At 40.5% G+C, this 14,217-nt stretch overlaps 1 protein-coding gene across 1 annotated transcript in view; it reads right to left on the bottom strand.

The window, feature by feature from the left end:
* The window catches only part of TMPRSS7 (transmembrane serine protease 7), a 32,596-nt gene that overhangs the window by 3,442 nt on the left and 14,937 nt on the right, over window positions 1-14,217 (bottom strand). Inside the window, exons 9-16 of the mRNA XM_021535411.3 lie at window positions 13,289-13,401; window positions 11,742-11,848; window positions 6,426-6,562; window positions 5,182-5,289; window positions 4,485-4,595; window positions 3,323-3,439; window positions 1,232-1,409; window positions 589-857 (exon numbers count right to left, since the gene is read on the bottom strand). Of these exons, the coding sequence (XP_021391086.2) occupies window positions 589-857; window positions 1,232-1,409; window positions 3,323-3,439; window positions 4,485-4,595; window positions 5,182-5,289; window positions 6,426-6,562; window positions 11,742-11,848; window positions 13,289-13,401 (1,140 nt within the window). The remainder of the gene's footprint in view (window positions 1-588; window positions 858-1,231; window positions 1,410-3,322; window positions 3,440-4,484; window positions 4,596-5,181; window positions 5,290-6,425; window positions 6,563-11,741; window positions 11,849-13,288; window positions 13,402-14,217) is intronic.

The raw sequence follows: 14,217 nt of genomic DNA, 5'->3' as shown, positions 1-14,217 counted from the left end.
TTTTGGGGTAAGTGTAGCTCCCTACACTAACAACACAATATGGAAGAAATTCAGATCCGTGGGACCAGCAGCCAAGTTCCCCGAGTATATGAAGGTACATGCATATTGTAAATGGAGGTGAACCCAATGGGAAGAAATGGCCATGTCTGACTTAATCCAGAAGGCTAAATGATTTCTTTATTATAACTGTGCTAAAATACATTAATATACTATATAAAAAGAAGATACTAAAACGACATACTACTTTCTCTGACTCTAACACAACTCGTGACCCTCTCTGAGAGTCCAGCCCCAGGTGGGTTGGATTGGATTGGATTGGGTTGGATTGGATTGGCCATCAGGCTCAAACAATCCTCACCAGAATCCAACCAAGCAACACCCCAGGTAAACAATTCTCCAAACACATTCCACATAGGAAAAACAAGGAGCAGAATTAGAAATTATTTTCTCTTTGATTTCTCTCTGTGCACCTCTATGAAAAATCCAGAGAATGAGAGAACTGTGCTTGCCACCCATGCACACTCCACCCTCTCCAGCTGTGAAGGCTCCTGTGAACAAAATCAGCTCAATGGAAGGGATAAAACTCACCTGCTTCTTGCTTTTGGCCCCAGCCTGTGATCCAGCACTTGTCCCCGCTGCGGGCTCGCTGGGAGGACGGGGGCAGGCAGATGGGCTGGATGAGGTGGCCCATGGTGTCGGGCCAGGGCGCGCTCAGCTGCAGCAGCGCGATGTCGTAGTCATAGTTCCTGCTGTTGTACAGCTCGTGCACCACGATCCGCCGCACCGCGGCCACCAGCGCGGCGCGGCCCTGCCTCCGCATGCCCAGGTGGGCACGCCACGCTCGGGGGTCTGCCAGCCTGGGTGGGAGCAAACGACAAGTTGCGCCTTCAAAAAGCGCCTCAGAACACCCACCGACGGCAGGGCTGGGAAAGAAGAGCACAGCACCTCCATGCAGGTCAAACTCTGGAAGATGGAGGCACCTGTGGATTCTGGCCATGTTTGGGACAGGTATAGACATGCAGGTCAAACTCTGGAAGATGGAGGCACCTGTGGATTCTGGCCGTGTTTGGGACAGGTATAGACATGCAGGTCAAACTCTGGAAGATGGAGGCACCTGTGGATTCTGGCCGTGTTTGGGACAGGTATAGACATGCAGGTCAAACTCTGGAAGATGGAGGCACCTGTGGATTCTGGTCGTGTTTGGGACAGGTATAGAGGGAAGATTGCTTACTTGCTCCCTTGAAAGCAGTGGGCTGCAGACACAAGCCATTCTTTGGATATCACTGATGCTCCACAGTAAGCAGCTCCCACAAAATGAAGGCTGACCTGCCAGGGCCATTCGCCTTCCTCAGTGTTCGAGCCGCCCACAATCCGAGAGATGAGGTTGTTGATCTTGCTACTGCCACAACCTGCAAAAAGTATTTCAGGTTGTAATCCCCATCTCCAATACTTTCCCTTAATGAGGGGGATTCCCACATAAGGCATGAAAGAATATTGAACTTTGAAATATTTTGAAATCTATTTCATTCCCTGGCTATAATCACAAAACTTCTCTCTTTGGCTACTCTATCAATTAAATCAGAGATGACTCCATAAAAAGCCACCAGTCGGGAAATTTTACTTAGTCCCTTTTCTAGCTCTGATACAGAAATTAGCCTCTAAATATTTCTTGTGTCAGAAATGTCAAAGGATCCACTGATTTAATAAGCATCACAATGAATATATACAAATAGGCAAACCGTTATCTCTTTTTGATACTGCCAACCCTGACCTGAAAGGATACCATCAACAAAGAAGTTCAATCTCATCAGGACTCTTACTTCTTGCCAAAACAATGGGAATGATACAAGAAAAATGTATGTGGGGATTGGACATTCATTTGACAAATAAGGTGGTACAATCATTATTTTGTATGGAAATAACTGACTGACAATGTATATTACTAACATGTGAAGAAGTCATGTCTCATCAGAACAAAAATCTGAACTCTTAATTTGAAAGGCAAGCAAGAAAGATGCTTCTGTAGAGCGTCCTGTCCATCCCTAGTGCTTGCACATAAAGTTTCTGCTCAGGAGTTTTAGTCCCACGCTCCCACACATAGATGTTAATATTTCTGGACCCTTTCCTGAACACATCCACAAAGTCGAATGCAGCTTTAATGTTTCCAAATAAAAATAGGCATATGGCAGGCAGCATGCCAGAGACAGCTGAGAGTCAGGCAAAATCCTAAAATGGTTCGGTTTGGAAAGGGAGTTTAAAGATCATCTAGTTGCAACCCACCCTGCCATGGGCAGGGACAGTTTCCCATTAAACCAGGTTGCTCAGGGTTCTATCCAGCCTGGCCTTGAACAATTCCAGGGATGAGGCATTGACAGCTTCTCTGGGCAACCTCTGCCAGGGCCTCGGCACCCTCACCGTGGAGAATTTCTTCCTTATATCAAATTTAAATCTATCAGGTTTTATTTATTATAAAGCCATTCCTCCTTGTTCTACCATTACATGCCCTTGTGAAAGGGTCCTCTCCAGTTCTCCTGTAGGTCCCTTTAGGTACTGGGAGGTGCTAAGAGCCTTCTTCCTAAAGCTGTCTTCTCCAGGCTAAACAACCCCAGCTGTCTCAGCCTGTCTTCACAGGAGAGGTGCTCCAGCCCACAGATATCTCCAGGAACATCCTTTGGACTTGTTCCAACACATCCACGTTATGTAATATACTTGAGACCATCCAGTTTAAGCAACTACTCCTAACATCACTTTTATTGCTGCTGCATTGATAATCATCTATTTCCTTTACATCAAAACAAACTGAAAAGGTTGTACAGAGATTACTTTAGGAAGATTTAAGGCTAGAGCCTGACTTGATACTATGAAGTACTGGGGGTCTTCACCATCTGGAAGAGTCAGAGAAGTGAAAAGTTTGTGATTTTTTTTTCTCATTGCAGCTGTATCACTCCTGAAGTCCACATATGGTCTGACTTCAATGAAGACCCTGGCTGCAGACAGCAAAGTTGCTGCCTTCCCAGCAAACCAAGTTCACTCTGTAATTAACCTTGCTGCCCTACTCCTCAGCACAGCTGAAAAAAGCAGTACAGCTTTCTAAGGCTCCCAGAACTGTAAGCCCACCCTCCCACAGGAACTTGGCAAGTTCTGCAACCAGATCAGAGGTAAACTGATAGCTGATCATTACCCAGCTATCACAAAAAGAATGCAATAAAAATTCAGTACCTGCAGCCCGACTTGTACCCACTCCAAAATGGGAAGCAATAAAGGTCTTTATTGTGCAAAAAAGTTCAAAGTTCAGAAAGATGGATATTTGAGAGGAACTTACTGCAGCTACTTTCATCACTTCCATCAACACAGTCCACAGTCCCATCACATCTTGCATATTGTTTCCTAATGCAAATGTTATTCCTGCACTTGAATGTGTGGTTGGTGCAGGGAATACCTGAAATAGTTGTGAGGAAAAAAACCCAAAACAACCATTGGCTCAGCTTAACACGTGAAGACATGTCTGAACAGATAGAAGATGTACATGTATTAATAGATAGGAAGTAATATGACAAAAAACCACATAGGTGGGGATGGCTTAACCTCTAAACAGAACGAACCATTCAAATAGAAATGCATCTGTACTTGGGTGTGTATTTACCTGGCCAAGTCCCAACAAAGATTTCTTCCCATCCTTTCCCACAGCACTATCACACAGAGATATAATAGTGAAAATTAGATGTAGAGTGTAAGGATAGCAAGAGAAAACATCCAGTACTCTGGAAGGGAGCTCTCCTTTCTATTTCAGTGTTAAATGTGAAATGAAAGATTGCAGTCAAAACAGCCTCATTAACTGTATCCAGCAACCCCCAAACCTCAGCATTTCCTGTTTCCCTGTGGCTTAAAATACATGCACTCAAACCAAATCCATTTTTCTTGTCAATGCACAGAAGTATCCTGTAATCATTTACACAGACTGTCTTGTCAGAGGGGTCAAAAAAGTTTTCTTTAAAAAAGTCTCTTGCAGCATGGGATCCATTTAGTCTAAAAAGTTCAAGAAAGTTCTGATTCAAAACTTTCATTTGGCTAATGCTAAATTTATGGTTTTTGCTAACCTTATAGCCCTAAAAACTACTACAGATGAACCATAATTTTAATAGTTATTTTACAGATGGTAAAATGGGTCCAGGAATTAATTTGCACAGATTATGTTGTAAAGAGATAAAATCTCAGATTCAGCTTTAAATCCCTAGATCCCCACGTACTTAATTCTTCTGCCAGTATTTTGCAAAAACAGATGTTCATGAGCTTATTAAAAAGAAATAGTTTAAAACCTGTAATGGCTTTTTTCTAAGTGTATCAGAAGAATTGAAAGGAATGATATAGCCTAAGTGAGATTTGACAGTGCCTCTTAACCTTTTGAATGCAGCATCCAGAATTTAAGTCAGGAATAGATAGATGACAAAAGAGAGGAAAAAAATTATTCAGGAGAGCAGCCTTACTGTGGGTGCAGTTCTGCTCATCTTTTCCATTCTCACAGTCACTCACTCCATTGCAGGCGAGCAAGTTGTCCTGTATTGCAAAGCTGGAGTTACAGTTCCACTCACGGACAACTTTAAAAATATAAGCCAAATCAGGTACAGAAACATTCCTGTAAATGCTAACACATCCCCTTCTGACTATGTCTGGATACAACATTCATTCCTTCAAGGATGGGCAATACATTCCAATACAAGGATGGGCATCAGTGCCACTTTACACATGGACAAACTAGAGCACAGAGGAGATCAGTGAGCACCTCAGGTGGAGATGTTTAGTATCACTATCCCCTACTCTATGAACCCCTCCTTTGTCATTTCCCCACAAAAAATAACTTCTCTCTAAATGGGACAGAACTTCATTAATAATTTCCAGTTTTTATCACATACTTAAATATATCCTACTGCAGCTATTATTGCACATCTAAATTTCTTCCTCATGTTCTCCAGTGCTGTACCTTCTTTATTCTTGGTTTTGTCCCTTGACAATTTACTATGAATTGAGCATTCCAGAGACTGACATATAGTCTGCACAAAGGAAGCTGAAAACATCTTTTGTTATTCCCATTAAAAAATTTCACCTTGTTTCAGCTGCCTTCTAGGATTAGAGAATACATTCAGTGTGTTTTCCAGTCAAGATCTCTAATAAGTGAGTACAAACCACAAGAGAGTTCATCACTTTCGTCGAAGCAGTTGTTTATGCCATCACAGCGCTGCATCTGCTGGATGCATAAGCCCGTGGAACACTTGAAATGTCCAGGTGGACATGCTGGAGGTTAAAAAGGAGAAAAAAAAACAAAAACCAAACAACAACAAAAAAAAAAAACCCAAGCAACCAAACCTCAAAATTTCCTTTTCACAAATATTGCTGGCTTGTTTCAATTTGCAGTCACTAAGCTGCTCCAAGGAATGATAACACTCATCTAAATTTAATAGTCTGTATGCATTGCCAGCACTTAAATTGAATTCAAATGGGAATTAAAGAAGAGAAAAAAAGATCTCTAAATTTCTAATTCAGCTGTTCCTGGAATATGTACCACAGGCTCTCTGGGGCTGGAACAAATAAGCCAGTGTTTTATGGTGTAACACAAGACTGCTTAGAAAACCATCTTTATTTTAAAGAACAATGTCACTTCCAATAACCAAAATTTGCAGCACTATGCAACTTTGGTAAATAACCTGCATTGAGGTGGTGTATGAACTACATAATTCTGCCTTATAAATGAAAATAATCAAATTTCTCCTCTTTTTACATACACTACATATATAAATTGAATAAAGTATCCCTAATGTGACAAGTAACTATGTTTAGAAACCACTGCTTCTCTACTACCTTAAAAAGAATTTATAAGACTAGCACAGGTAAAAAGTACCAGTAAACAAGTTGTATTTTTCAGGACTGGAAAAAAACTCAGGGTCTCAGAGTTTATTAATATTTTGAGCTGTTTTTTCGGCTCAGATTTCAGATTTGCACACACTATATATAAATACATGGAAACAGTGAAATAAGCAGGTGGTTATTCGGTACTTTTTCCATTACCTGTGAGCCTTATAGCAATAGAAGCATTGCAAACAAAAAGTTGGGGTTTAAAACTAACAGGAACAGCAGACTTCAACTGACTGCACCGTGGTCGTAGCCACACAGGAAGCTTTGAGGACTGTGCAGAAGAGAAGAGCGTGCACGCAGGAAAGCAGAGCACACTGCACGTGCCCACAAACCTCAGATGCACAGCCTAGAAAAGGTTCTTTGTTTCTTAGTCATCTTAGCGAGAGCAGAAAAGAAAATTAACTGAAACCCAACAGCTAATTTGCTGCATAAACTTAATTAAGTCCTACTGGGCCCAAAAAGTGCTGCTTCACAGATCTGAAATGCAAAGAAGGGTTGAAAGATAAAATGCATCTTACGCTGGCCGATGGCATAGCTGCCGTACTCCACCAGCAGGGGCTTCTCGGAGACCTTGGAGCTGCACTGGAGCTCCACGCTGGCAGCAGAGCTGGTGATGTGGAACACTGTCTGGTGATCGATGTAGTAACCACAGTACCTGCAAGTGTCCAGGCCAGTTCTAGAGAACCTTCGTGGGGAAACCACCTTATATACAGTTTAAATGTCAACACTGCTGAAATGCAGAAATACTCTCAGCTGCCGTACGTTAGTTAAGAACCAAAAATATTTCTCAGTAGGTACATGTTGGAACTCAGAATGTCTCTCAGACATTGTTAGAGGTTCCAGGCCTTGGTCAGGAGCATTTTAGAGCCTGGCAGGCAGCTGCAAACAGCTGTGATTTTGAGTTTGAGCCATGGAATGAGTTACCAACTTTGGAGGTGGAACAAGCAGTCACAAAGGGTTAGATAGCATAGTAAAAGTAGTTACAAAACAGAGGGGAAATTTTTTTAGTATTGTACAGGGGGGTTTTAGCACCTGTCCAGGGGGGTTTTCACTTTGTACATGGGGGTCAGAAGTTCTAAGATGGAGGAAAGTGGGCTGATCCTGTTCTTCCTCCTTCTTCTTCCTTGCCTCCATGTTCTTGGTGATGTTGGCACTCACAGATTGGTTTAGAGTAGAAAAGCACTTTATAATATAGGTAATAGGTATTGGGGGAAAACTATAAACATGTAATACATAATATATCATATAAAAGATAGCAGCAGCCCTGGGCAGGGAGAGAAGAAGAAGACAGCAGAGAGAGAGGATGTCAGGGTGTGTGTGTGCCTCTGCCCGAGCTGCTGAGCAAACAACCACAGCCTGGAAGATAAACTGTTAGATAACTCACAATAAACTGCCTTGAGACCAAACACCAAGAGGCTGCTGAGTTTTTCTTTGGAAGCACGGGTTGGAGGAGAGACTTTTCCACCACACGAGACCCCAGAGCAAGCCCGGGGTTCTCACAGGTACCCAGCCTTCACCCGCCATTAACATCGTGGAAATTTACTTCTCAATGTCACACCTTCAAATAAATAGTCCTAAAAATAATGCCTTGGGTGCACATCTACTTTAAATTGCTATTTTGGCAGAGATCCCTTGGACTTCTGCCTAGGTGCAACTTGATTCAGAGAAACCTAAATGCTTTTTGATGACATCAAACATTTAATCCATTAATGAATTTCTAATGTTCCTTTCATCAAGTATGCCAAATATGCCAGTCTCTACCAGGATTGGGGGTGGGCAACAAAAAACATAGATTAAAAAAAAACAAAGTAGAAAAAACAACCCCCAAAGCAAAAAAAACCCACAACCAAACAAAGCCTCTTTGACAAGGGAAAGGTTGCTGGATCATGATTTTAAAAACGGAGACAGTTTTAAATACAGTAAATCAGTGAACATCAACAGTACAGGTTGTTCTAGAAGTGGAAATAAATACTCTCTCCTCAACAAAAATGCCTCAAAAAAAAAATAAAATCTGGCTTTAATATTCCAGCCAAAATCAAAGTACACATGACTCTTTAGATTTAGGAGCACAGGCAGCTGTATTGATTTTTATCACACTTGGCACACACACTTGTTTGACAGCAGTACAAGATCACTCACTGACAACAAAATTAACACAAAGAACAGAAGAAAATAAAATGGATTGTTGTATTGTTAAATGGAGCAGTGGACTATCAGCCAGAAGTAAATATTTCCCTTGTATATTTTTCTACATCAAGCATTGCACCAGGGCTACTCTTCATGTCAATGAATGGAGAAAAATTGGTCAGGAATTTCCATGTGAACAGATGTTGCCTCAGTGTCCTGAGCATCCCAGTGAGGTCTGCCAAAGGGAATGGACACACTCATTCATATGTTTGCATTTATGCCCTATTTCACTGTACTAAAATCAACCATCCTGTTAACAGATCTGGGAGATTCTGTTCCAGCAATGTGAAAAATAAAGGATGAAAACAGTTTAAAAAAGAAAGTCTTCTCTTTGACACCTTGAAAGCAGATGCAAAAATCTGAGTTAATTTTACAGCTTCTTACTATAGGAGAATTAATTGTAAAAGTAGCCCCAAACAAAGAAGAAAAAAAATCCTCAAAAAAACCAAAACAAAACCCCAAAAAACCAAAACAAAATCCAAAAACAACCCAAAAAACCCCCCCCAAAAAAACCAAACCCTGGAACGCCACCATAAAAAAAAAAAAAAAAAACAAAAAAACCCAAAAAACAACAACAAGAAAAACCACCACCAACTACTGTCTTGTGTACAATGTAAGGTGTAACCAAAAGTAAGTATTTCTACTACCATCCACGTGAGCTGTTAAAATGAGAGGAGCAGTGTTTCTTTACCTTCTCCATAACTCCCTCAGGGGAAGCAGTCTCCATTCTGAGGGGGCCATCTCTGCTAATGGACCATCAAGAACTCCCCAGAATGACTCACAGAATTACATTATCCCATTTTGGAATTCCCTGCCCTGGGGGATGTACCAAACAGTCCCACCTGTATATAATTTGGGGTTATATATAATTTATACAATATTTATATAAATTTGGGGCTTGAGGCACCACAATACCACCACTTAATAACCAGAGGATGAGAGCTCTTGACAGCCACCACTGGGGACCTTTTCACAGGATCACTGCTTCAACAAGGCTGTAGCCATCCTCCAATGGGTCTGCAGCCACCATTTAATCAGACTGTGACTGCCACCCTGACCAGCAGGGTGTCAGGTCATATTCTGACTTTCTCTGTTTCAGCCAGTGTTTCTGTACTATTGCCTTTATTGTAATTTTCCCATGAAATTATTGGAAGCTCTCGCAAAATATTTGTGTGGAGTTAATTCCTCCTGCTGGTTTGCCTTCAAACCAGTGCACCCACCAAATCTATCAGTGTTGAGTGCAGATTTCCTACATCAGGAAGTCCAATTGTCACTTAATTTAGTGTGTATCACCAATGCTCCCAACCTAAAACAGCCCAAAGTGCACAGCAAAATGCTGTTTACCAGTCTGATTCCCTTCAATTAGCTCTCAGACATTGTCTGCATTTCTTCTTCTGTCAATGACTTACCCAGTCTTCCTCCCAGCAAACCCTAGCAATGTAAAAAAACCCCAAACTAATAAAAAACCACAAACAAACAAAAATTGAAGTCTGCATTGACCCCATCTCAGACAAATAAAACAAACTCATCTAACCAAAAGCAGAGGAAATTACTACCCATCTGTGGAAAAGCTGTAGCAGGTACACAGTGAGAAATGCCATACGCTCATGGGATTTGTAAAACAAAGCTACAGACCCTCAGGAGCCTTTTGCTGGTGTTTTACTGATCATATATCCAGGTCCAGGGCAGATGGAAGCTGCAAAGCACCATCTGTAACTCTGTGCCATTGCTCCAGAGAGAAACTGATTCAGGGGATCCTGTCCTCCCATATGTTGAAGTGGGCAGGATGGTTTTTCAGAGGATGAACAGATATATGCATGCTGTAGCAGAAACAATGGGATATTGCACTAACAGTTTTGAGACAAATAAAGCACCTCTGTGTTCACATAAACCACTAGTGGTCTGCTCATAGGACACTCATTGGTATTCCTGCCTCTGAGAAGTTCATCAGCTGTAATTTCTTTGACAAGGCAGTGGAGCATTGTGTGTCCACTGGAAGAAAGACAGGGAAGAACTTCATGGTTGTGTTCAGTGTCTCTGCTTAGAGAAAGCTCCCTAAAGGTCTGATGGAACCTTATCTGCACCACCTGCTTAGTTGCAGTGTTTACTGATATCAGGATCCCAAAGGTTCTTCAACCATTTTTACCTAAGATAACACAATAGGCATCCCATAGGCTTTGACTGCAAGAAGTTGAAAAATGGGGGTCCCCTGCCTGCACCCCCCCACCCCATTTCATTAAAAATTTAAATTTTGAGAAGTAAACAAGAAAATAAAACATCACCATGTTTCATGCTTGAAGTCATTTTTTTTCCCCTTCAAAAGTAAATATAGAACAAAAAACCCAGAAGTTCAAAAGCCTTATTTTCAATGAAAAACACATTCTTTTAAAGGAAGGCTTGTCTTGGTCTGCTACTATAGCCAACAACTTGCAACAGAGATCAGGAGCATGTGCTCTTGTGCAGTACTTCAAAAGCAACCCTGAGTACACTTTGAGGAATCATACCATGGACATTTGATTCTGTGGAACACATAATGGACAGGTTTGTCAAAAAGCTGCTCATATTCTTTCAGGATTCTCTGTGAGAGAATTCCTCAGTATGATCCTATTACAATTTTTTTTCTCCAGATTTTGCCCTTGTTTTTTATGTCAGCCATCCCAAATATCACAAATCTTTCAATTTCTGTCTTAAAAAGACCACCAAAAAAACCACACATGTGGTGTGCTTTGACTGGTGTTTTTATGCACTCCTCTAGTCCAGCAACCAATTCCCATCAAGGCACAGTTGTAGGAGATTCAAACTGAATTTTCACTCTATAAATACAACAACTCTGTTGAAGAACAGATGAAGATTTTCCTTCTCTCTGTAATTCTTTCAGTTGTATGCTTAAGGGCCTAATTCACTTAGTTCCAGTAGTGAGTCCAGAAACTCAGTTTCAAGACTAATCTTACTGGTGTTTCCATTTGAATGAAGTTTTAGGAAAAAAACCAAAAGGGATGTTTTAAATGTAGCCTTGCCTCATCAGCCACCATTCTAAAGATGACTTCAAAACTGAGGAAAGCATGGACTGACAATATGCTGGGAAAGCAGTGGTATCTTAATTAAAAAACAGCAGCAATATTTTAATAAAAAATACTTCAGAAACAGAGTGGTCCCTTGAAAGCCACTTTGTGCATTTTCTCTTTCAAGAGACAGTGACTGGAATTAGGAAGCAGTTACAGTTCTGTGCCCAATCATGTCATTGCAATGGCTTTCACCAACAAGTTAATTAGATTTACAGTCCTCCTGAGCAAGAATAGAATTAAGTTACGCTTAAAAGGGCTTTAAACAGACCTTGTATAATGGCCCCAGAAAACACAGAATTATTTTAGGGTTCACAGGACATCAATCTTCATGCAACTCTTTCCATTTCTCCCTCTCCAGAGAGTACCAAAGACTCTTGTCTTCATCTTTCTGGTACTTTTTAGTAGAATATACACACACACACATTTTATAAGGAATGTTACATCATCAGCTAAAATGAAAGAATGGTAGGACACCCCAATGAATTACTTCTGTCCTTGTGGAAGCTTTCTGAGCGAGCTGCAGTAGTAATGGGATGGTTTATTTTGGTACCATTACATTAATAATTAATGCAGAGTACTTACATACGTTCATTAATTTTCCACCATCCTCGCTCACAGCCTTTAATATTCTTCTCACTAATGGTGTAGTTATGGAACTTCAGGGCTATACCAAGGCTCTTCTGTGGAGTCTGTTGTGAGCAAGAAAGACAGTGCAAGCAGGCTTCTTTTTCCTTTTGTGGGCACAGAACACAAAAGTCTATAAACTTTTCATATATTTCAGGAATTACAGGGCTTGGCATTGCCACAAACCTTGGGAGCTGTGCTGGCCTCAAACGCATCCAGATGTGTAGGGACACAGAAGCCCAGAAGATTTTTAGAGTTAAGATACTGCCTGGAATACTTGTGTCACCTTTGTAATGCTAGGAGTTACTTTTACCACATTATTACAGTCTTCTGCTAGCACCTGCTCAGCCATGCATCCTTGGTATTTTAGAAAACATTTCTAAACCCAGCAAAACCACGAGTGTGCCTACTTAATTGGAAACTTCTTCCGTAAAAGGAACAGAACATTTTTTGCAAGGCAGGGTTCATTTAAAAATAAAGGCTGATTCAGGGCAAAAAACCAGAAATGAAAAGTTTTCTCCCTCTCTCTTACAGAAAATATAACTTGGGAAATGAGCAAAGTTTCAATATTGCACGAAAACACAATATTGAAAATGAAAATGGTTTGAGCAATGAACCTTTCTATCAGAAGTCCAGAGTGAAGACTGTAAATTTAGCTCCCCAAAAATTGCCTTATCATTCTAGAAGGGGAAAAGGCTGCAGGTTATGGCTAGCTGGGCTTAATTTATATTGCTGTGATTCATTGTCACTAGCTTAACAAGTCATGAGTACCATAAGCAGAAAGATGGATAAAAAGTGGATCTTATCATATCCATTGCTGCATTCCATAGAGAGGAAAACACTGAAGACCAAACCCTAAGTCAGAGACCTTATTTCAGCAGCCCTAATAAGTAAACACTCAAGTCAGAGAAAACAGAAGTACTTTAAAACAATATCAACTTTCAGCAATTTGCTTTCAGGATGAAAAGATGCAGAAAAAGGATACCAAATTAAAAAAAAAAAAAAAACAACAAAACCAACAAAAACAAAACAAAAAAAAACCAGCACAGGATTGTGCTGGAAGGACAGACCATCTGAACACAAAGTAAATGTATTAGGCATATGAAAAGATACCAGAGAAGTGGCAATAATATCTAAGTTAGTTTTTTATACATACTTTTCATCCAGATTTCTGTGGGTGGGAAGAGAGGACTTAAAAACAATCAAGTATTACATTGCTTGCCATGAAATAATTCTGCAGGCTAAAGATCAAAACAGATCTTAACTCTTCACCTTTGTAATAGGACAGCTTAGGTACTATGTTCTCTTCCTTAAAAATAAGTGCACAGAAAGAGAAAAAACTGATACAAAACAGCTGAGCACAGCCAGGTATTCAGCAATGCCATTTCCATAAACTACTACATCTGTGAGGATGCAGGTTACTGCCAGCTCAATCACTTCTGCCTTACTTAAGCTCTATGTGCCCAAAACACACAGCAGTGCCTAAGAGAGAAAGAATCTGCTACCTGGAAATTCCATGCACATAGGCATTTTGGAGGATAATAGCTTGGGTAATAGGGACTTGTGATTCTCCCTTCATAGCCAGTTTCCTCTTTTGTCACTATTGCTTTTCCACACCCTAGTGGAAAGAAAAAAAAAAAAAAAAAAGGCAACATTTGGCAAACCTTCATATACTTTCTGTAAAACTATTCAGTGGGCTAAGGCATCCAAATTTATCAGAACTCTGCCACTGCAAAGCTGGGCAGGTCAGGAATTATATTTGACTGGATTCAAGTTATAGAAAGGGACCCTTCCCAGTGAAGGATATAGGATGAAGACAAAGGATATAAAGATCCAGGGATGAGTGCTGGTCTCTGCAGGACCAGAACACACTGTAAAGTTTATCTATGTTATTTCACCAAAGACAGTTTTGCAAACAAGAATATCAATACATCTTCACAAGGACCTCTAGTCTTCGAATGCAGCCAGTTAGAAGTGAAATGGACAACAAACTAAACTAATCAGCCTCCTAGAACCCAAAACTTTCTTGGATGACAGCTCAGTGGATTTACAGAATTCATTATAGACAAACTCACACATGCAGAGAAACAAACAAAGTAAACCCAGACTTGAACATAAAGAAAACAAACCAACCCACAAAGAATAGAACTTGAAGTTAATTATTATGGAGAATTTATCATGTTTTCATGATGGCATATTAATGCTTAATTACATAAGTATGCAGCATCTTTTTGAGCAGCTTGAATTTCCTTGCACTGGGTTGTGCGAGATCTTTCTCCTTGTGCCACTAGCATGGCATCCCTTGCACTATTTGTTATTATTTCCATTATTGTTATTATTGTTATTGTTGTTATTATTACCATTTCTCAAAGATTAAAGCAATGAAGTCATGAACTTGGTGCACAAACGTTACGGACTCTTTTGTAGCAAATGC

This window comes from Lonchura striata, chromosome 2 (assembly GCF_046129695.1).
Source record: "Lonchura striata isolate bLonStr1 chromosome 2, bLonStr1.mat, whole genome shotgun sequence".
In the NCBI taxonomy this organism is placed as follows: Eukaryota; Metazoa; Chordata; class Aves; order Passeriformes; family Estrildidae; genus Lonchura; species Lonchura striata.
This window is presented reverse-complemented; position numbering and strand designations above follow the sequence as displayed.